The sequence below is a fragment of the Sparus aurata genome, chromosome 17, assembly GCF_900880675.1.
Source record: "Sparus aurata chromosome 17, fSpaAur1.1, whole genome shotgun sequence".
Lineage (NCBI taxonomy): Eukaryota > Metazoa > Chordata > Actinopteri > Spariformes > Sparidae > Sparus > Sparus aurata.
In genome coordinates this window covers 21,027,077-21,050,902 of record NC_044203.1, presented here as the reverse complement: position 1 = coordinate 21,050,902, position 23,826 = coordinate 21,027,077, and the positions used below count along the sequence as shown (strand labels likewise).

The following is a 23,826-nucleotide window of genomic DNA, read 5'->3' as shown; positions in this document are numbered from 1 at the left end:
TTTAAGCTCCAACAGTTGTTATTAGTAGTTTAGGTTTTCTAATGTTCAAGCCAAATTATCAACATAATACACACACATAATTTCGAATAAACAAGAAAATAATGGATGCCAAATATAAGCACAAATGTTTCTTTCATCCGTCTTGTCCTTGCTCTCCTGCAGGAACTGAGCTCTTGACCACCACAAGTCCACAGCCGTGCTAACAGTTTTGGTTAGGGTTAGGAAAAAGTGTTTTGGCCCAAAATACCAGTATTGGTTGCCACAAAATTGGCTGGAAATGTCTCCAGGTCTACTTAAAAATAACTGTTGGTTTTGTCGCCACAAGCATGGCTGGAGATGGTCCAACTGTCTGTTAAAAGTAACTGGTTCGGACACAACAAAAACAGCGGGAAATGTCCCCAGATCAAATTAAAAATCACCCGTTTTCGTTGCTACAATCATGGCCAGAGACGTCCCCACAGACTCGAACTGCAGTTGCCCATTTGGCAGCCCTGTCACTTGTAATAACACCATGACACCACCTTCACCTCCACCTCCTGCCATGAAAGTCGTTGTTGTTGCATGTTTATTATATATACAGAGACACGGTTGACAGGTGGGTCTTTTACATGGATCGGGTTGGGTTACTGTGCAACAGAGGACACTTCTGAGCACACACAGCCACACCTGGCTGTCAGAGATGGTTGTGTGGTCACAGGAGAAACAGGCTTGAAACTTTCAACCGTCGATATCAAAACCCTGCTTCTCAGCCTGACGTCACTCTTGTTGGTCTCACCAAAGTAAACACAGCTTATTCTGGAGCGGACATGAATGTCTCATGAAAGTTTATTGTAATCCGTCCGATAAAATGTCCAGAAATTTCACTGGAAACCACAGAAACCAACCTCGTGGTGGATATTCAGATACAGCCTACTGTCTTGTTGCCTGTCTTAAAAAAAGAACAGTCTGTAGCTTTAGATAGTTTGGTCAGGGCATGTTCAGTCTCAGCATTCATCGTCTCAAAGACCAGCCTCAACAATACATCATTAAAACACTGGAATATATTATATAATATATATGTCATTGTCATTTGTTTCTGAATAGATGACTCAAGTGGTTTAACACACAATTTCCCCAGAGCAACGCACATAACACTCGTTAGCGACGTTAATGATGATGAACTAGCTCCAGTAAACTGAACAATATCAGGGGATGTTACTGTGAAAACACCCATTTATTTCCTTCAGTGGTCTTTACGTTCTGTGGCTGTACTGGTCTTGTTAATGCAGATGAATCACATTATTCACGCCTCACCCTCAGCCGAGCATGTTATTCTCATTAGCCTTTTTCATCAGCTGGATGATTATTTTTCTGTGAGAGATTAGTTTGTGAGGCACAAGCATATACAACATAAAACGTTGAGCATCTTAAACCTTTCCAGTCTGGGACTCACATGAGCAATTAAACAACATTTGTCATGGAGGGATACAGCGGTGTGCCAGCCTCCAGCCAGTTCTGGCTTCACACTTGTTTAGACGCTCCGTGGAAAACATTGTTGTTGGTTTTTTTTTTGTTTTTTTTTTTTTCATGTTTTAGATGCTATTTGGACTCATGATGAGCTGGACTGAGTGAACAAATTAACACAAAACAACAAACCCAGTTGTGGGCATCACAGTTTTAAAACACAACAGGTACAAAGATGAGTTTTTTTTAAAGCGCTGATATTGAAAAAGATGTTTAATTTGTATAATATAAACTCACTAAAAATAGTCTTCATGAAAGTAATCTACCGGGTTAATGTCAAGGTAATATCAGTGTTCACCCTTTTCACCTGTCACATCTTATGTTTTAGGCTAAAATGTATGGAACCTCACAAGACATATCTTTTAAAGACGTGATATTTCTGAATTTGTTTAGTTGACAACTTTTCAAAAAATTCACAAAAACATCAACAATTGATGTTATGGCGTCAATGTTTTGTGTTGCAGAGATGTCTACTGTAGTTAGCATGTTAACCAGCTAGCAACAGCCCGGTCCAACATCCTGTGCTAGTGGCGCAATCACCAAAACCCCTTCCTGGTGCTCTGAGCTCCCAGTCTGCACCACTCAATGCACAGCTTACTGAGCTAACTAGCTAATGGCAGCTACAGCTGGCAGCAGTTGGTGATAATCTGATGATATCCTGCACCCTGTCTGTTTTAAGAATGAATTCAACAAATTGCCAATTCTTAAATTGATATTATTTTCTCATGTATGGAGTGACGAAAAATGGTTAAAACCTTTAACTTTAATGTGTCGACAAATGAAACAAGAATTTTGAACCTGGCTTGATCCAATGTTCAGAATTCTGTTCTGGAGATGTATGCAAACTGGGGCATATTTAATGAGACAGCGGCTCATTTGTATATTTAAACATAACATGTAAGTAATCAACTGGGGAAGTTTCATGTTGATATCCAGAATATATCAAAAGTAAGTATCCAAAAATCAGCCACCGCGCCGCCCTTTTCTTTGCCTTTCCTTCACACACTGCACTTTAATGCTTGTGTAATTACAAGTGTCCTTCATGGACCCTAAAGGCTCTGTCCTCATATGGCCATTGACCGCTTGATGGGCTGTGTTAATTAACGAGGAAACACATGTAAGGACAAAAAGTTATTCATGTCTATCTATCTATCTATCTATCTATCTATCTATCTATCTATCTATCTATCTATCTATCTATCTATCTATCTATTTTAGAAACAGTTTGTGGTACAGTCAGTGACTGCCCTCTGCTGTCTATAATATTGACACCTGATAGATTGTAGTTCATATATATCTAACATATATTTGCATATTCTCCTCACAGCTGAAAACAGCACATGGAAAGGCTCACAGACTGAACTCAAGGGTCTGATTTCGAAAAGTGTCAGAACAGTACGAGTCTTAGAGATGTGGAAAAACACCCTAAAGATAAATGACATGTGTGACAGTTTCTTGTTCACTGTTAATGAGATCTATGCTTTTTTCCTCGTGACTACGCTTGTATGTTGTATGAATCATCAGTGGATGTTTCTTTCTGGTTTCGAGGCAATCTGATTTTTTATTTAGTCAGTAAATGCGTTGGTGGGGTTGTAATGGTCTCAGTGCTGCTGTTAATCCCAAAACTTGAAACTTTAAATATCCAGGAAATAACATTTATCCTGTATTCACACACACACATATACACAGAGAATGTATCCAGTTTACCCCAATCCCCTCTGTTTGTCACAGTTATTAAAAGATTTCAACATCTATCTTGGAGGTAAATAAACACAAACAGGACATACGGATCAGGATTGACTCTTTGTGGGCTCAGATCTGATCTGCTGTCAGCTCTCTAAATTAGGTGAAACAACACCGAATATTTTTTTTTTAAGTTACGACTGCCATGATAAGGTCACGTCTCGACCAGAAATGGAATAGATGTGTTATTTCTGTGTTTCCCGAAAAGGGTAGGCTCTGCGCCACTAAGAGTTAAAATCTACATTTTTTTGTTTTTAATACAATCCACTCATTGCCTCCCACAGCACATCGCCTTAGGCACAAATAAATACAGTTACTTTATAAATAAATAGTCTGAATAAATCGGATATTGGTTTAAAGTGGCTCTGTCAGTGTGGCCATGCCAACAGCAACATCCACGATGAGGCCAGAGACAGACAGGGGAGTGGACAGGGATTGTTTGGGAATGTCTGTGCATGTGAATCAGCCTTATTAACTGAATATCAGAGACTTTTTTTACAAATGTTTTACATCATTCTTTTATACGAAATATACAAAACATGCACAAACAGGACCTGTACACATGCATTAACGTACGGAGAGGTTACTCTATCAGAACATTGTGTGATTTTTGTTTCACAGTTTCTGAGCCAGCGCCGGACTGTCATCATCATCCTCCTCACCATCGTCGTTAACGATGAACTTCAACAGCACAGAGTCCTGGCTTTTTATCAACACCTCATTTTCCCTGCTTCCTGTGGTAGCCAGTCCCGGGAACAGGAGTGGAATGGAGGGGTATCTTCAAAGACTGGCTCATTTGGACGAAGGGCTCTATAACGACTTTTACGGCGTTTGGATTGCACTCATGGTCATTAACTCTCTCATATTCCTGGTAGGCACTTTTTTCAGGAACACTCACTCACTCTTGACAAACACACAGTAAATTCTCACAGTAAAAACTACTGTAACTTTGCTTTGTAATACATGACGGGTAGTTATTTGGAATGTATCAGTAAGCTGCTGTGAAATTGTACTGTTTCGCTCTCAACAATTAAAAAAGTAAAAAACGGTACACTACAAGGAAATACTGTAATTAGGGTACATTTAGCAATAAAATGTTGTAGTTTCACAACACGAGATAGAAATCCCAACATGCCAAAAGGCTAACAGTATACTAAAAGGCTAACAGGCCTACAAGTGGTCCAACAAGGTTTACTGTAAATTGGAATAGTTATAATAACTCCAGATGTTATTACAGCATCATAATGTTGTTGTTCTCAGCTTTATTTCTGTAAAGTAATCACGGTATATTACTGTGAATTTACTGCAATTATTAGTCAGTATTTCACTGTAAAATTAAAGTTATAATTTTGTCAGTGTGGTTTAATAAGATATTCTCACATCCTTCATTGGAGTTTCAAAGTTCATATTCACTGTTTCAGTCTGTATAATCTCCTCAAACTATTCTCATCTCCCCTTCTATCCCTCAGGTGGGCATGGTGCTCAACATAGTCGCACTTTATGTTTTCTGTTTCCGCACCAAACAGAAGACCACCTCGGTCATCTACACCATCAACCTGGCGGTGACGGACCTCCTGGTGAATCTCTCTCTGCCGACCCGCATCCTGCTCTACTACAGCGGAGGCGCCTGTCTCACCTGCTCCTACATGCACATCTTCAGCTACTTCGTCAACATGTACTGCAGCATCTTGTTTCTGACCTGCATATGCGTGGACCGCTACCTCGCCATCGTGCAGGTGGGTTCTCTGAAGCCTAAAACATGCTGGTTATCGGCTCATCCTGACTTCAAAACCATAAAGAACTTCAAACTGAATATTTGTCTTTTGACGTTGTAGGTTGAGGCATCCCGTCGGTGGAGGAACTCCAGCGTGGCCAAATGTGTGTGTGTCTCCGTCTGGCTGTTCGCCATCGTGGTCACCTACTCCTTCCTTTCCACTGCTTTCCAGCACCCGGGCTGCTGCCTGTCAAAACTCCTCTTCCTCACCATCACTGAGTTCTTTCTCCCTCTCATCATCATTGTGGTGTTCACGTTGCGGATTATGTGGGCACTAGCTGACCGCCGTCTGATGCAGCAGAGCAGGTATAACCAATGTTTTAAAGACACACACTGATAAGTACAGTTTTCTGGATTTTGATACAAGAAAAGGACTGGGATAAAATAGACTTACATATGCAACACAAAGTACTCAGAGCTGATGGGATGTTACAGTGGTGGTTTTGACTGTATGTCCTCAGGGAGAGGAGAAGGAGGGCCGTCCAGCTGCTGAGCACAGTGCTGATAATCTTCACGGTCTGCTTCACACCCTTCCACATCAGACAGGTGAGTGACCGCTAGCTGTGACAGTGTTTTAAGATATCATCATCATCATCATCATCATGTTAACCCTGCATTCTTTCTAACAGCCAACAGTGGGCAACAGTCCTGGTTTCAAAAAGAAGTCCAACTATATTTAAGCTTATGAGAAAATGACCCGACTTCTCACTAGACCTTGTACCTTAGTAAACAGTTTCCTATTGCGTTTCTGGTATCAATCGCTAGTTTCAAGTCTTCCTTAACAGAGCATGATGTTCATTTAGTAAATTATGGTCCCATTTCAGGTCAAATTATTGATGATAAAGAAGGGTATGCTTTATGGCATGGGTACCTTGTGATTCATGAATCGCTACAACGCCCTTGCCCTTGGGTTTTCAGTCAGTCTAATCAACTCGAGGCTCCGAAACGGTGACTCACAAACCAATAGGTGACTTTAGGGTGACAAGCCAAAAAAAGTTGGGTACTACTGTGTTACCAAGATGAGCAGATGATAACACACTACATGTTGCTGCTTCAATACAACACAACGTGCGATCTCATGGCTGTGTGGTCTCCTTGTGTCGCAGGTGGTGGTGTATTTCTACCCTGACATGCCTCATCATGTGATCGTCTACCACCTGACTGTCACTCTCAGCAGCTTGAACAGCTGCATGGATCCCGTCGTCTACTGCTTTGTTACAAATAATTTCCAGGTAATACCCGTTTTCTTACTGTCTTTCTCATCTTTTTACGCACCATCGATCTTGCCATCCTTGCTCTCTGTCCATCAGTCATCCTCATTAATTCACTTATTTACTCATCGATCCGCTGAATGACTTTACTGCCTTTTTGTCCCGCAGGCCACTGTGCGAAATATTTTCCGACGCCAAGAGCCCGAGCAGACGAGCGGGGACATCATCAGCATGCAGCACAGCTCCAAGGGGTCGGTAGGGACACCCACCGCCATCACTAATAATGTGATCATGATGACCAAGATTTCCACTGCTCTGAAGGATCCGGACAAGAGCCACACAGTGTAAATCATTTTACACAAGGGCTGAAGAGAACTGAGTGTTACTGAGATGTCACACTTGCCGGGGGAAAGGTGGCAGATACTTTGGGACTCTGCTGAGGAGGGATAACGGCACCGGTTCATGATGACACAGAACTGAGAGCTCAGGATCAACAGCCACGTCCTGCTAGCAGAGACAAATTTAGTCTGTACCCGAGATTATTATTGTGCCAAGAAACCTTTCTATGACTGTGAGCCTTGTGACTTTACAACCGTGTGACAAGTGCTAGTCCAGTGTGCCGCCAAAGTAAACAACAGATGACACTGCTGACTCATGTGCATTAATACTTGAATCATAGTCACAGGATTAGTGCCGAGGTTCATTTAAAATTAAAAGTCTTTTAACATTTATATTCAATATGACCACATCTCATTCAAATCAGATATATTTTACCTTTGAAGTGAACTTAAGCCAGGAATATTTAGTCCCAATACCCTTTTCCTATGTCATGTTTAAAAACTAAATCAAAGCAGTGAAGCTGATGAACAGCTGCTGCTCTCCAAATGTCACCTTCACAGATGTCTGTTTCACTGGGGATGCTGGGGACACGTTCCCACCACTTTGTTAAAGTGGCTTATCTTTATCTGCGTCACTTTTTAAAAGCACAGTTTGTTAAAAATGGTCTAAAAATAGCTCGCAACAAGAAATGTTAACCAACAAATGAGACGAAATTATGCCTTGTGCCATTTTGCATTACAGTGCCTCAAATCAATTGTGTAATGGACCACTCCTCCAGTTGCGCTGGGCATAGTTGCTGATGCAAAGTGAGCGATGATTGCTGTGACTTTTCTTATGCAGAAATGACCAGGACAGGAGTGCTGCTGACAATAACAAAAGAGGAAGTCAAGGATTGACATAATGTCAAACAAACCACGCCTGTATCTGTTTCCCACATAGAAGGAAGGCCATGTGTAATTTCCTGGATTACATGATGATCACTTCAGAGGATCCACGGCAAGAACATGTTTGGGAATAATAATACTGTTTGTCCAGCAGAGAGCAACATTGCACCGCCATTCAAGGGACCAGAAAAGCAAGAGACCACAGAAAACTGAACCAAATGGAATTTTTTGGATGACTGAAGGGAGCAAAGTTGTGAATGTATAGGCTGTGATAATATTGTTTTATTATAACAAAGTTGGGCATCATGTGTTGTTAAGAAAACTTTTTCTTTTTTGTTTCATCAAATGTCACATTTAATGTATATTGGAGAAATACGGGGGGGAATAAAATGGCACCCAAGCGAGTGAAATGCTTTGCAATACGTTTATTGCCTCATGTCGATAGGAACAAGATCAAATATAGCACACTGTGGTTAGACCTCCTCCTTTTATATTGGAGAAGGGTGGTTTGGGGGAAAAAACAAGTCCATTACCGAACCTTGAAACACAATGCTTTGATTCATTTTATACCTATTGGTAATCTTAATTGGTGATAAAATACATGTAACACTGTTGGTAAGCCATGATTACTGTAATTCCCCGCCCTCAGTAGGTGAGCGGCTTGATGACGTGTTTTTCGCCCTCTCCTGGCCACGCCACTCTTTGTTACTGTGGAAACCAATGAGATTGATGAGTGTGGTCCAACAGATGCTCGGTTAGCCACATCTGCTAACCCAAAATCCGAGAGTTTTTTGCCGTCACGTTATCGAAAATACACATAATGCGGAGCTGCTTTCACTTGACCTCAGCGGAGTAAAACCCCCCCCAGGTATGTTACATCTTTCTGTCTCTACTTTAAATGGGTCCGTCTGTCTTCATTTGCTACCGTTAGCTGTCTAATTTTTTAGCTTGGCTCGCTGAGGTAACGTTAGCCGCAAGTCCATACCTCTTGTCATGAATGTGGCCAGAGTCAGGTGTCCAGCATCCTCTCACGATGAACATGGCCACTAGTAACACCGTGGAGCTGCTCTTTAGGTAAGTCAGCGAGACCGTTTTCAGAGCTGACTTACCTGAGTTTCATACCTACGCGTTCCTTGCGTCACCCTCAATTCGCTAACGTTAGCCGTCAGTTATATTAGCTAACAGAGCTAGCCACAAGTCAACCCGCAGTCAATATTAAGTTAACCTAAAGGTGTCCAGCGTCATGTGAGTGTACTGTTAGTAACCGTTATTTATTATGGCTGTATAACAGTACAGTTTGAATATATCAGGTAAGCAGAGCGGCCCCCTGAGCGAAAAACATGTCCTGACTGGTCAAATAAGCCCCCCAGACACACATCCATCAGACATTCCTGTGAGAAACACGCGTTTTCAGCACAGGGGAGGTTACAAACTTCAAGAACACAGGATCAGGTTACTTATCACACCACTGTTTCCGTCTACGGGAAGTATTTTGAAAGCACAGTTTATTTTGTTTAATCATTAACTCATGCATGACCCAACTTTTCTTTGTTATACCTGCCCTTTGTTTACCCCAGAAAAGACAAGCATAAAGTGACTGATTATGGACAATGGGCATTGGCTATGTCCTTACTCTATTACGCAACAGCCATGATGGTGTAATAAGAGATGATTTCTTAATGTGGCTTTTGTTCCTGCCTCTGACGTCTTTACAACCAGCCAGTTTTGTGGTCTAAAGGTTACGGTTACGGATGAGTTTAAAAGACTGGAGAAGATACATGAATGAAAAGCTTTGCAGTAATCTCAGATAGTTAAGGTGTGGCAAAATTGGTTGATCTTTTGTTCTTATCTGTTTTATCATGCCTATTCCATCTATAAACTCAGTGCAGGGCAGCAGTCTTTGTTTCCTATTATGGGATCCAACTGCGCTGAAACATTTTTGCATGTGGGAGCCATCTACTATTTGGTCCTTGACCCCAAACATCTGTCTGTGTCTTTAGGGTAGGAACAAATCAGATAATATGTGATGACAGGCAATGTCACTATCAAGCAATGCTGCCCCCTGTACTATTTTTGTGGATTTAGCTTACTCTCTAACTGGTGTCTGTTTTTCTGCAGGTTGCTTGGTGATTCAGTGGGTCTTTGCCAAGGATTTTCCACATGCTTTGACCCTGACTTGCAAGGAAGTGCCCCTACATGCACACACAAGCACTGTCTTCTGCTGAGCCACACTTACACGATCCAAAATGCAATCCAAATACTGCATGCACACCAGGTCCAACACACTCTGACCAGCCACAGCAAACACATTCACAGACATATTCCAACCTTTCTCACAGAGTACCACAAACATAGCTACTGGAGCAACTAACTCAGCAACTAACACACATTGACACACCCCTGCTCCCACTCCTTCTGCTCCTCCCACATACCTCTGGAACTGCGCACAACTTTTTTGCCTTTCCTGAATTTTGAAATTGTGCAAGCCACAGTGAGGAACACAGCACACTACCACTGTGCTATTCAGCCGTGCCACATGATGATGGCCACTTGATAAAATGTATGGAATATATTTTTTCTGCATCCCTTTTTGTACACCATAATCTCATGATAATGATGATTCCTGCCTCCACCTCCTCAAGCCCAGAAGATTCTGACCAGCAGAGATGCTCACTCATTCATATTTCTGGATATCTTCAGCTTGTCTTGCACAGTGAGTGATCAAGATGAAAACCATGGACATTAAGTGTTTTTTTGTTATACAGTAACAAGTTCGGTTCTGCGAACATATATGATAAATAAGTTAAAATACTATATGATAGTAGCACTAAGTGGTATTTATTGAAGTATACCACCCATCCTTCAAAATAAATGGCTCCCTTGAAATCAAACCACAGTGTAATGGGAGATGAAGCAGAGGAGAGGGAGGCTTCAGGCTTCCTGGAGAAGAAGAAACCCAAGGAAGAAGCAGAAGGGAGTGAGAGTGAGAAGGAGATGGAGGAGGTCGGCAGAGTTGTGCACATCCCTCTGCATCGCTGGGTAATGCACGGAGCGGTGATGTTTGGACGGGAGTTCTGCTACGCCATGGAGACAGCCCTGGTGTTGCCGGTGCTGCTGCAAATAGGTAAGGAGACGCGACACAGTCCTATGGAGAGACGGACACTCCCACTGAACACTCACCTAGAAAAAAGAACTGGAATTATCACTTGATTTTACCAATCAATGTATGGAGTGGTAGGGTAAAAGTGCCATCATTCGCCATACGATGTTTCAAAGCTAGTGTTTCATGTGTAAAGCCTTTTTTTTTTTTTATCCTTTCAGTCATCTCAGTGATGTATTTGTGGCAGTATTCCCATTGTTTTCATTCATACATTCATTTTCTATGTATAAGAATAGTTTGGTTTGTGTTGAAGTGACCTAAAAAGAGTTGCCCATCAGTGTGGATTCCAGCTGCAGCAGGAACACTGTGGAATTTGACTGGATCTATTGATTTCCCAGGCTGCACCACTGTGTCATGTAACCTATTTGCCCAGCACTAGCCAACCCATGGCTAGCACAGTTAGATGTAAGGTTTGCTCCCATAGCAGAAATGAAACAAAAGCATTTTTTCCTGGCTAGGTATGACAAGAATGTCAAACACAGCACATTTTAGTCTCCTTGTTTTTCTCCCTATTGGCAATATTGTAAGAAAGATTATGTTTAGAGAAAAACATTCAGGATATATGTGAAAACATCTGACATTGTATTTGTTTGTGAAATTGATTGTTGTCTTTGCATAGCCTAGAGTCCAAGGCTTGACCTTCAGAGTGAAAAGGTTGTTGGAAATTAGATGCTTCATTTGTGGGGGACAGTCAACCATTGACTGTTGTGGCATGGGATTAGTGATCGGAAGTAGTTTAACAGATTACTACACAAATAGAAAAACAGCATTTTAACAGGTGCTGGAAGGCAAAGAAAAAAATAGATTCCCTACGCTTTGTTATTGCTTCTTTGCATGTCACATTTGGTGTTGCAACAGTTGGACAACACCACCCTCAGAAACATTAACACGTTACGCCTGGATGAAGCCCATCTATTTTAAAGAGAGTTTAAAAATTAGCTCTGTATTTTTATAAGATTTACTTTGCTATAGTCAACTCTTTAAAAACCCACATTCAGTACATGCAATACAATTTATTGGTATGTTAGGAGTGGGCGACTGCATTCTTGTTTTTTTCTTTGTAGCTGAGTTCTCCAGAGCTCGTCAAGTTTGACACAGTGGACAAACATTTTTAAGGCCCCGTTCGATGAACACATCCTCGCTCATGTTTTGACTCATATGTTATGCTGCCTTGTTTGGTAAGATAGATTTCAGTGTTTCACTAATAATGCAGTGATACTCTTCTTCATACAGTGCAGACTACCTTCAGTTAAAATTTTTATTTACTATGAGTGAGAGGTAAAGAAGACAGAAAGCGAGATATCTGACCTACTGTCAAAAAGTGATCTGCTGTTGTTGACTTAAGCGAGAGGGAAGCCTGGAGCAGAGCAAGCCAGCATGGGTAACATGTTGTTCCCGTGAGAACCAGGCAGCTCACCCGGCCAGCTGACGGTATTCGAATGCATCAGATTTTTACATTGAATCTAAGAGTCCACTTCTTTATAAGGAGTGGAAAATCAGGATACTGTCCTTTAACAGAAACAGAGATTTGTTTTGTTTTTTTAATGATAATTGACAGTTGATCACCTCCCACATATTTTACATTTCATTTGTCCAGATTGCAACAGTTTTGTCTGATTTTACTGCAGGATGAAGTCTTTTGATGGAATAAACTGAGGGTGATTTCACCACCTGGCTGGTTGCTGCATATTTCTGTCTGTGTTGTTGTAACAGGCCACCTCATTCTCTGAAATGTTCAGGCCTTTCTTAACGCTACTGGTAAAGGAAGTTGTTTAAGAGCAGAAGGGGCTCTTTGGTATGCAAGAGCCGCATGTGCAATGCTTTTATAAACAATGGAACATGGGAAAACCTTAAAAGCTTTCTCTCCTCAGACTTCCACCGTTTAAGTTTTTATGGCAAGTTCCTGCATGACAAAGGTAATGTTTGAATAGGTTGGATTACGTTTTGTACCAAGATGTCAGAACACGATAAAGCCTGGTCCATGAGTAATTCAGTATTATTCATTCAGTCAGTTGTTCAGTAGCCGTAGTTAAAGACGGGGTTTGTAATAAAAATATAAAACATAACAAATAATGAAAACATTGGACAGATTCAGTATCATACTGTAGCATATGGACAAAGATCAGAGTTCTGGGCTCATCAGAAAAATACACCTCAGATGCAAATTAATACAGTAAAGCATGTTTTGTGGTCAATGGTGCCTGAATAAAAACACTTATTGTGAAGTGATTATCCTTTCCTGCATGTAACAGATGTGGCTTCTGTTTTCTTCTGTTTTTATCTGATTTATTGGCAAATAGACATGTTGCCCTTTCATGAAGTCCTCTCCAATTTCTAAGACTTCATTAAACTGTCATTGTTTTAGAAATGCTGCCAAGACTCCCAGACTATGATATTGTGAAAAGAGTGTGCTTATTATGTATGCACACTCTATAATGCTAAATGGAGCTTATTATTTGGTAATAGCATTCATACCAGATCCAGCAGTAGTACACTTTGACAGCCAATTAATTAAGCTTTTGTCTTAATCCTGTTTAACTTACCTAAATAATTATACTGTTTTGCTTATTTGTGTTTTCTAGGTCTTCCTGAGCAGTATTACAGCTTGACCTGGTTCCTCAGTCCTATCCTGGGTCTCCTCTTCACGCCTTTGATTGGCTCGGCCAGCGACCGATGTACTCTGCGATGGGGGAGGAGAAGGCCATTCATTCTGGCCCTGTGTGTAGGTGTGATGCTGGGAGTGGCGCTGTTTTTAAATGGATCGTTAATAGGTGAGTGAACAGTTTAAGAGAAAGTCTGTGACTTAAGTAATGAATTTAACTACATCTGTGTATATTTTGTGTTATTTTATCAGGTCTTTCCGTTGGCGATAGTCCTGGCAGCCAGACGATTGGCATCGTCCTCACTGTGTTGGGTGTGGTTGTGCTGGACTTCTGCGCTGACGCCTCAGAGGGACCAATCAGAGCTTACCTTCTTGATGTTGCTGACACCGAGGAGCAAGATATGGCCCTCAATATTCACGCATTTTCTGCTGGTAAGATGTGCATGTATGAACAAACAACCCCACACAGACCTCAGCTATTCTTAGACAATTATAAACATCTGTTTCTGTGTCTGTATCTGTCTCCTCAGGGCTCGGCGGAGCAGTAGGCTACATGCTGGGTGGTCTAGACTGGACTGGCACAGCTCTGGGTCGAGCATTTAAATCCCAGCAGCAGGTCCTCTTCCTGTTTGCAAGTGTTATCTTCATTGTCTCTGTCACACTGCACATGCTCAGTATCCCCGAGCAACCTTTCTCTCCATCCAACTTGCTCAGAGTTGAAGGAAGTGGGGAGTCCACCAGCCACTTGTCTCTCAAGCCTGTTGGCCACACGCTGCCTTTATTGGATGTCATTGCAGAGGAGGACGTATCTGCCCCCCTGTCCCACGAAGATAACGAATCAGATCCTGAGGAGGGAGAAATGGACTTCCTTTCTGTGGAGCGAGTGCGGAGTAAAAGTGATTCAGTGTTAGCCATGCCAGACGCCACTATCGAGATGGATGCTGACCTCTACCCAGATGCACAACTTTTCCTTCCAGGGGAGCATCATTTTCTACCACAGACGCAGGGGGAGCTCGAAGATGTTTTCAAGCCATCAGACAGCAGCATTGAGTCTCCTTCTGCTGGAATAGCTGCTGTTAATCACAGGATGGTTGCCTTAGAGCCACAAAATCCAGCTAAGCCTGAGCTTAAGGGTCCAACAAACGGTGCTTCACTCATCAATTCTGGCTCTAAGGGATCACATCTAAAAACACAGGTGAAATCAGCTGCTACAGAGGCAGATTTATTTTTGTTTTGTACATTGCCAGAGCAGCATCAATGTCAAAGTTATTTGTTTTTTAATTAATAGGCAGTTTGTGGAACAGAAAAGCTTTGGGGTGTGTTTTACATTCCCTTTTCTGCCTTAAATATACATTCCAGTACATGTGTGCTCCTCTCCTGTCCCTGCAGGTCAAGGCTGCCAATGGTGTCAGTGCGGACTTGTCCTCTTCTGACCACTCTAATGCAATGAAAGGCCATGCCTCCACCAGGCTGGTAATCCGCCCCTCCAGCACCTCAGTGTCATCACGACGACCCACCTTCTACAGACAAGTACGATTACACTTGCAGTTTTTTGAATGTTTCTTAAAGAGTCAAAGACATCTAGGAAATGTGAAATGGCTGATCTTTTTTCTCGCTCTTCAGCCCTCCTTCACCTTCTCTTACTATGGACGAGTGGGATCGCAGCGGTATCGACTACGACGCACAACAGCACCTTCGAGCCCAGGACCCATCACCACCTCCCGCAGTCTGAATGATCTGAGTGACCTCCAGCGGCGTGCAGACAGGCGCGAGTTGCAGCTGTCAGCCAGCAGTCTGTCATCTGAGGGCTCCAGCAGTGAGGAAGGACCAGACAGGGGTACAACTGTTCGACTGCTCTGGTTATCCATGTTGAGGGTGAAGCAATTTGGAACTGTCTTTACTAATAATACTTTAATAATGCACTGTAACACATTAAAGTTTGCTGTTTGTTGTAGTTGACTGACTCTTTCTTTCTCTGTCCTCGATAGATGCCGAGGCAGCTGTGGAGATTGTGTCTGTGTCACCTCCTCACATGGTTCTCATATATAGCGGAAGCTGTGTTTTATACAGATTTTATGGGACAAGTCATCTACAATGGAGACCCTCAGGCATGCACACACACACACACATACACACACACACACATACATACATACACACTTTAAGGTATTGGGTCTTTTTTACCATCAATTTAACACAGTGAATGTCAGTTGTGGCCCCTTCAGGCTGCACATAAAATGAAATAAATGCTCTCATCATTGCCTCCAGTGGCTCACTGTTTAAAGACAGCTTTGCCAGCTGAGATCATTTGGCAGTTTGTATACAGTGGGGGAACACAGATCAATAAATCCAGCATATCACATCAGGTTATTTATGTCAAATGTTAACACTACAGTGAGAGTTATCCAGTAAAGTGTTCAATAACATTGAATTTATTCCCTTTTTTCAGGCTCCAGCTAATTCCACAGAGCTACAAAACTACAACAGAGGAGTACAGATGGGCTGTTGGGGACTGGTTGTCTATGCTGCCACTGCTGCTGTCTGCTCTGGTAAACAATTAATGAATTAAACATTTTATTATATTATAATTATTTTATTTGTATTTTCTATTTTTATTTTGATTTATGTTCAGGTTGTCTGTCTGTCCCATTCTTGTGAACACACTATCTCAAAAAAGCATAAAGAGAATTATTTCAGATTTAGTACAAATGTCCACAATGACTCAAAGAGCTCAACTGATTAGAATTTGGTAGCCAAAGGTCAGAGGTTGAGGTCAGTGTGACCTCAAAAAACAAATGTACTCAAGAATTCATAAAAGAAGTACAATAAGATTTGACATAGAAATGTCTAATAGGAGAAAATGATGATGTTATGACATTTAATAGCCACAAGGTCAGAGGCTAAATGCACTGTGACATCATAGTATTCTACAAAAAATGTCCTGCCCATAATTCAATGCCGCAGCTCTCGAACAGCAACTTGACTAATGCGTGGGGGCATAAAATTGCACTGCAGTAATTCTAGTTTCCGTCCCCTTTCTAACCTGCTTCCTAACACTAAAAATAATTGATATCTATATCTCTCTCTTTCCATCTCTCCACTCAGCAATCCTCCAGAAATACCTGGATAATTTTGATCTGAGCATTAAGGTTATCTACATTGTTGGAACACTGGGATTTACAATAGGTAAGTTACGACAAAAGAATAAACAGATGACAATAACAGAGTGAAGTATGGTGGAATTGGAAGCAGTTGCATATTGTCTTAATGGGTAAGCAGAATAATGTCTTCCCTTTTAACATCAGGAACTGCTATCATGGCCATCTTCCCAAATGTTTATGTTGCCATGGTGATGATCAGTACCATGGGCATCATCTCCATGAGTATCTCCTACTGTCCCTATGCATTACTCGGGCAGTACCATGAAATCAAAGAGGTAATTACACCAATGGACAGTACACTCAAATTTACAGAAAGAAAGAAGCAGAAAGTGTCCATGTTATATATTTTTTGTATATCATTTTGCCATGGTACCTCAGTAGAGGACTTGCAATTACCCAAACTATGAAATAGTGGTATTTGCTCCATATCTTGTCAGACACGAAAAAACCTACACACTGATGATCTGAGGGATATACAATTTGAGTGACAGTCTCTTCTCCACTGTTTCTCTCCTCAGTACATCCACCACAGTCCAGCAAATACTAGACGAGGTTTTGGTATTGACTGCGCTATCTTAACCTGCCAGGTGAGCACTCTTACTTTTTTTCCTTTCTTAGACAGAAACCAAAATTCCATACAAGCAATTGTCATACAATGAATCATTCTACTTTGTTCATTTTAGGTCTACATCAGCCAGATTTTGGTTGCATCGGCCCTTGGAACTGTGGTAGACGCAGTTGGCAGTGTGCGTGTCATTCCTGCATTGGCCTCTGGGAGCTCCTTCCTTGGCTTCCTTACCGCCTGTTTCCTTGTCATTTATCCTGATGTGGAGCCCAGCAGCTCAGAGCAGGACCAGGGCTTGGTGGTTTTACCTGGAGTCTCAGACCCAAATCGAGAAAGGACCAGTGACCAGAGCTTGGCTCTGCTGAACCTCACAGACGATGGAGATGGTTTGAAGGAGACAGAGAATCACTGTGTTGCCTGAACATTAACATGTAAGGATTGCACAAGTTTATCTTCACAAAGCTCAAGCCACAGCATGTTGGTGAGAACTTTGGGGTCTGTGCCTTTCAATACAAGGGAAGATGATGAAAGGGGGAAAACATGGCAGAAAGATGATTTACAGAAATCTTGAGTGTGATAGATTTGGAAGGATCATCTACTTAGATGGAGCACTCAAAAGAAAAAACAAATCTTAGTTTTGGACTGTTCTCCTTGTCTTGTTGCTACCTCAAGACCAAAACAAATACATGTTTGAATGGTTAGATGGAGAGAAATAAGCCATTGAAACAAAAAGAGCCACATGACACTGACTTGGTTGGACTGTCCAAACAAATGCCGCATTTCCACCACATGAACTTTCCCCAGGAAATAGGAACCTCACAAGGAACTTAGTGCTTCAACGCTGCAAATACCTGCAAGTATGTTCCTAAACCACAGGAATTTTGGTGGAGTAGTCGCAGCATTTTATTTCACCCACCAATTTTAAAAATCTGCAAGGTCATTGTGCTTCAACACATCAACATGGAGTTCCAGAAGAAAGTACAGATAACAGATTTTATGTCATCGTTGTTGTAAAGTTGTCTGCAAAATGACATGTAACATACGTCATCATAAATCAGAGGACTCATTTGCCTGATTTTCACAGGTCTTAAACATGTGGTGGAACACAGAGAACAACAAGCTAAAGGAACTGTTTAGTTCCTTAAAAATAGGTCCTGGGACTAAAATTTCAAAGTTACTTTTGGTGGAAACGTGACTCAACAACTGAAACTTAAATACAGACTACTGAAACAAATGTAAGCCTTTGTTACAAAAATGGGAAGCACACAGAGCACTCTGTGTCTCCCTTCTGAAAGGTACTGTCACACAAATGCTGCCAAATAATGAAACATGACATTTTCCCTCATAGAAGCTGCTCTATAACTGCTTAATTGACAAATCATAATGTTGTTAAAGTCTTTTTGACTGATATATATTATAGATAGATATTTGTTCCAGCCTGTCAAGGGAATGTTTTGTTATTATATTGTTATTTTAGAGGTGACAGGTAAAGCCTTCTGCATTTGTTGTAGACATTACAAGGCATTTTTTTAAATGTAACTTTTTAAATTCACATTTGATGTCGAAACCGGTTCCATAGTGTTCTGGTGTGCAGTCAGAAGTGCCCTTCATGCAATGACTGTTTTTGTCTTATCAAATTCTAAAATTCTATGCTCTGATCGCCATATTCTCCTTTCATGCCAGAATATACATACAAACATACATACATACATACATACATACATGTGGTTTTAGAACTCGGTGTGATTTGTATTGCAGGGTGGCATTCGTTTTGCTTTCTATTGAAAAAGGCTTTTTTAAACATACATTCCAAATACAGTTGAAATAGGACATTACTTCACAATGAGTGATTGTATGAACGATTCACATTTCAATCCAACAGCTTTATAGAAATGCTCTATCGTTGGTAAGTGAGGTTTCTGTTTGTACTGCACATTGAAGGCCAAATTACTGTCACTCAAATTACTACAGAGTGCCTTTGACAGTTGTAGAAATCTGTCCTGCTGTACAATAAGGACAACTTAGAAGATGAATAGCTGTTGTACTGCCAGCTTCCACTTTACCTCAGAATAACAAACATGGGCACCGGCATAGAGTCTGTAGAAGATTATTTTGACCAATGGTAGAGAGGGACACTTTTATGCAAGGCCAAGGTCTGATCTATGCAAACTTGAAATTCCCCTGACTTGGCGCCAAATTAATCTTAAAGAGAAGCAGTTGCTTTCCTCCTTGAAGGATTGTTCAACTCAGAGGAAACACTGCCACAGGTGAAAACATTGCACAGATTCTTTGTTTCACAGCACAAAATGGTCCACTGGTACTTTATGACTTGGCTGATGGCAAGTAGTCTATTGTTACTGAACCTTGTTAGGGACTTTGTTTATAGGTATTAGAGCAGTGCCAACAACCTTTGTTTGGATCTTGTATCCTGCTAGCTATGTCATTGCTTTGCCTGTCATGACAGAATTGTGTCATCTATGGCTTGATCGCTGTCACTGAGGACCGAAGCCTCAAGATTTACATTGCCTCATCTTCACGTACTAAAAAATAAACATCCCTCTGTGGATATTTGCATCTATTATCAAAATATCTAAAAATATATATATATTAATTTATCACAAATTTCCTGTAAAAAATGTGTGTGACTCGGGTTGTGTGTCATTGTGTGCTTTTGGAATTGTTCTCAGTTTGTTTTTTTTTTGTTTTTTATAAGGACCTTTTGACAAGGGGTTAGAGTACATTTTATCATTTTAAGGAGTTCATGTTTTCCAAGCAATATGAGACACTTTTGCATCATGACAAGTCCAGTAAAGTTTAGAAATATTCATATATAACTTCTCACATTTTTTCAGAGGACTGTTATTTTTCGACAGCTTCCATGCCACATAAATTCATTCAGTTGCTCTATTTGGGTTCAATGAGTGATTTAAATTTGCTGATATAAATATTTCATATGCTTTCACCTCACCAAGACGCTGTTCTGGTAGAAATGTTCCAATTTTAGTGCCAATCTTGGAACAGTTCCCCTTTGTTGAAATTATTTAGATTTTCATACAAATGTTAAGACTTAAGATGATATTCTTTGTTTTGGTTTGAAAGTCAATCACTGGTGTGTGTTATTTTTTATTTATTTTTTTAAAGTGATTTTTTTATCTTTTTGCTGCTGTAAAACCTTTGTACAATAGAGACAAGGTATTTTGTACCAAGTATTTGAAAAAAGGCAAATAATCATCATATTGTTTTTTATAGACAGTCTCGTGTATGCATGTCATGTACACTTCACAAACCCTTTCTTTCCATTCTTACATGAATGTGTGCGATTTTGTTGATTATTTTAAAAATAGAAATAGAAATGAAGATCCTTGAAACTGAAGCAATACGCCAAATTACTTTTGAATTAAGAAGAGCCGAGGACTGTCAGTGGTGGTGCTTGTACTTTTGTGCAGTATAGTTCACACTATTTCGACTAGTAACCATACATACTGTATATATCTTGAAGAAAAATTAAAAAGATCCACAGTACTCATATCTTTAGCTCATCAGATAGTTAACCAAATGTGCTTACAGTCCAGGAAACAATACAAAATCCAGGACAGGACAATCACAGCAACTGCAAGCTGCAAATTCCCCCCCCCCCCACGTTTCTTCCGTACGGAGCTACCAATGAGTCCTTAATGGCACCAAATATATGCAAGAAAAAGATACTTCTTGTAATTCGCGTTATAAATCACCTAACTTGTTTCAACAGACTGCAGTTAATCTAATGAAACTATCCTTAAAACCATGGAGATAATCCCTCTCTGAAAACTCATCCTAAACATTAAAAAATCTATAGAGTATAATACAACAAATATGAAGTGATATTCATTTACTTTTTCATAAAACATCAGTATGAAACGTCATTATTTATTTGTATGAATTTGGTGGTGCTGAGATAGTGATTGCATGAGTCCGTGTTAACCTGTCTACAAGAATTCAAGTGACCTGTCTGTTTTGTTTTGTTTTATTCTGCGTTATTCCTGTCAAATTGTATTTTTATTTACTGAATAGAAACCTCAACTGAGGTGGAGCAACAGTACATACTTTACACATGGAGTCATGTCTTACTGTGTGTAACTCTCACTCAGTCAACAGGCACCACCTACAGATCAATGTGAGTAACTACAGCACAATCAAACTAAATGTATGGTCAACCATGGTAAAGTACTGAGTTTAAAGATCGCTCACTTTACTGATGAAAGCTATTCAAATAGTTACATCTCTTGGCTTAGTTAAAAACATACCATGTGATTACAAAAAAAGAGAAACAAGCATTTTCCCCTTTCTTGCCACTTACTTACATTTCATCACTGAGTGCTTCAGTTGTACAAATATTATGAGACAATACATATTCTTAGAATATAAAAGAAGTTAAAAGTAATTCTCTGCGAAACAAGGATTAAAAATATGTCAAATAGAAAAAAACAATTTCAAGATAAAATGTGTGCATTCAGTTATAATTTACTGCTATTGTATCCTGGTCAAAGTATAAAAATAATATTTTTTATCAACCAGCAGGTATGTTAGAACAGGGTTTAAACACCTACAGTTAAAGAAGATGAGTCCAATTCTCACTGTACACCTGGGTGACAGGTCTTATAGAAGAATGTTGTTTCAAATGTTAAATACGTAATGCAGATAGAGAGGGTGTGATACACTGAGAATGAGGTTGAGAAGCACTTTTCTCCACCCTCACCTGACTTTATTTTTTTACACTACTATAAAACAGATGTTCGATCACAAAGGGGCACCCGAGCAGCAGTGTTTGTTCATACCTGAGAAACAACCATTTTGTTCTCTGGAGGGAGGGAACACTTAATAAGAAAACATCATAAATGACACTAGAAATGTCTTTCAACAAATAAGAAACAATAATTTTAATTGTTCCATGTTTTAAAAGTAAAAAAACTCCAAACATTTCACATTTATTGCTCTCATTCTGTCACACAGTAACATCTTCTCATCTTCTTGGAGACAGTGGTGCAGATATTCAGCAGTGTCCAGCCTGTGAGCTGCAGCAGTCCTTTCAGCAGCCTGTGCTCTCTCAGTCTCTCTGCTGGCCCAAGAGCTTCCTACACTGACACGAGTTCAGTTCTGGATGGAAATCGTTTCAGATCTCAAGCCTTGTTCAGCTGTCAGGGTACGATGCAAGTCGCCTTTCGCAGAGCTAGGTAGCCCGTAACGACATCGGTGGGGAGGAGGCGGATGTAGGAGAACTCCTCAGAGGATGTGAAGCGTAGTTTTGTCTGAGGGTCTGTGTAGTTCGCCTGAGGACAGACGAGAGAGAGGATTCAGCTTATGATTTATTTGTGAATTTAAAGCCATTTTGTTTATTGTGCAATGAGGATTTTGTGTGGCAAGTGATCACTGACAGGAAGCCCAGAGATGTCAGAGTATTTCTTGGTTGGCTTCAAGGAGGGAGGGGCGTCAATGCTGTAGTCTGTGAACACAGAAACAGCTGATTAAGCTTTACTATTGTTAACTTTCTTGTAAAAGTAATTCAGAGACATCACTGCAGTCTCACTTATAGTGTAAAAATATTATACAGCGACAACATAAAAATAAAGCCTCTTTCATTAATATGAATTAAAATATAAACACAGGTGTGGTAGAACTTATATACAGAAGCTTACAGTTGGGATCACTGAGCTTCCAGGGTAAAGTCCGCTCCAAAGCTAGGATCTGTTTGAGATTCTTCCAGGTCCTGTTCTTTTTACCTGCTGCTGCTCCGCCGATCCCAGAATGCTGCCAAGATTAAGAGAGAAAAAAAGGGTTAGAAAGTGAGAGACAAGAGACAACAGCAGATAAACGCAATGACCCAGATGGACACAGTCACTCACCATGAACGTGGGGTCTTTGAACGGCGGAGGCTTTGCTGTGGACTCTGTGGCGACGGTCGGAGCGCTGTCAGCTGTTCCCACCGCCTTCACCTCAGCCACCGGCTCCACTGCTGCTGCCTGATGAAACGTGAAAGACAAAACCTCTTCAGACAAACAGCTATCACGTCTGATTCTGAGCTACTTGTATCACGTGCTTGTTGAATACATATCTCCTATTTTGACTTTTATCTCAGAAATTCTCATTTTTATCTCATCATTTTGACTTCCAATGTTATATCTTTGACTTTTTATCTCATCATTGATTTTCTATTTCATAATTTTAACCTTCTATCTGATCATTTTGACTTTCTATTGCATGATAATGTTTTACCATGGGGGAAAAAACAATTCATGAAGACTAATGTTCATCTTTTTCTTTCTTTAAGTGGCAGGATTGTACTTCCATAAATGTGTCAGGGTTTGCCACAATGTGAGGTCTCTTCCTTTTGTCCCTTTCTTTGACAGAATGCACCTCAGTTAGCCTACTGTTTCTTAGTTCACTCATCTCCCCTCTAACGTGGGTTATCAGTCATCACACTACATTACTGTCAGCTGCTCCCTGCAGACATGAACAGTGTAACCAATAACATGACCGCTCAATAAATAAGAATAGTCCATACAGTAGAGTGTAAATGATCGATCCGGACTCTAATGGACAGATGAATCAATGACCTGTGTCTGTGTCTGTGTTGTCGCTGGAGCTGTCAGCGGTCCTTTCTTCTTCTTGCTGCTGCTGCTGCTCCCGGCAGCCTGCGGAGCGGCACAAACAGCCGGACTGCCGGGACGTTTCTTCCCCCGGAGAGCGGCAGAGCTGGCGGCTGTCGGCGGGGCTCTGACGGTTATGGGGACCTGAGATGCCATTTGATAAACTTTAATAAACCATTAAAACGCACCGTTCTCCCTCGGCACGTAGCATTAGCATTAGCATTAGCATGCCATCATAGTAAACATCGCTCGACCCGGATA

General features: G+C 40.8%; 3 protein-coding genes across 5 annotated transcripts; 2 read left to right on the top strand and 1 right to left on the bottom strand.

The window, feature by feature from the left end:
* The first annotated feature begins 3,922 nt into the window (after nt 1–3,922).
* Nucleotides 3,923–6,579, top strand: LOC115567744 (G-protein coupled receptor 20-like). Its single transcript, XM_030394593.1, has 6 exons — nt 3,923–4,117; nt 4,716–4,982; nt 5,082–5,326; nt 5,482–5,566; nt 6,127–6,252; nt 6,400–6,579. The coding sequence occupies exons 1-6, from the start codon at nt 3,923–3,925 to the stop codon at nt 6,577–6,579; spliced, it is 1,098 nt and encodes a 365-aa protein (XP_030250453.1).
* Nucleotides 6,580–8,144: 1,565 nt separating this feature from the next.
* LOC115567621 (solute carrier family 45 member 4-like) lies at nt 8,145–21,029 on the top strand. Of its 3 annotated transcripts, XM_030394376.1 has the most exons (15): nt 8,145–8,322; nt 9,573–10,014; nt 10,097–10,167; nt 10,352–10,578; nt 13,197–13,385; nt 13,469–13,648; nt 13,747–14,411; nt 14,606–14,746; nt 14,840–15,091; nt 15,205–15,324; nt 15,666–15,765; nt 16,322–16,402; nt 16,522–16,652; nt 16,896–16,964; nt 17,061–21,029. In XM_030394376.1, exons 3-15 carry the CDS (start codon nt 10,121–10,123, stop codon nt 17,361–17,363), a joined length of 2,505 nt encoding a protein of 834 aa, XP_030250236.1. In that variant the 5' UTR covers nt 8,145–8,322; nt 9,573–10,014; nt 10,097–10,120; the 3' UTR covers nt 17,364–21,029. The 3 variants fall into 3 exon arrangements, with proteins under 3 accessions (XP_030250236.1, XP_030250235.1, XP_030250238.1); XM_030394375.1 differs by having other exon boundaries at nt 9,573–10,167; XM_030394378.1 differs by having other exon boundaries at nt 9,573–10,578.
* Nucleotides 21,030–21,833: 804 nt separating this feature from the next.
* On the bottom strand, nt 21,834–23,826 carry LOC115567622 (INO80 complex subunit C-like). The gene is made up of 5 exons (XM_030394379.1): nt 23,533–23,826; nt 22,822–22,938; nt 22,615–22,726; nt 22,354–22,421; nt 21,834–22,248 (listed from the first exon to the last, which is right to left on the bottom strand). The coding sequence occupies exons 1-5, from the start codon at nt 23,719–23,721 to the stop codon at nt 22,117–22,119; spliced, it is 618 nt and encodes a 205-aa protein (XP_030250239.1). The 5' UTR covers nt 23,722–23,826; the 3' UTR covers nt 21,834–22,116.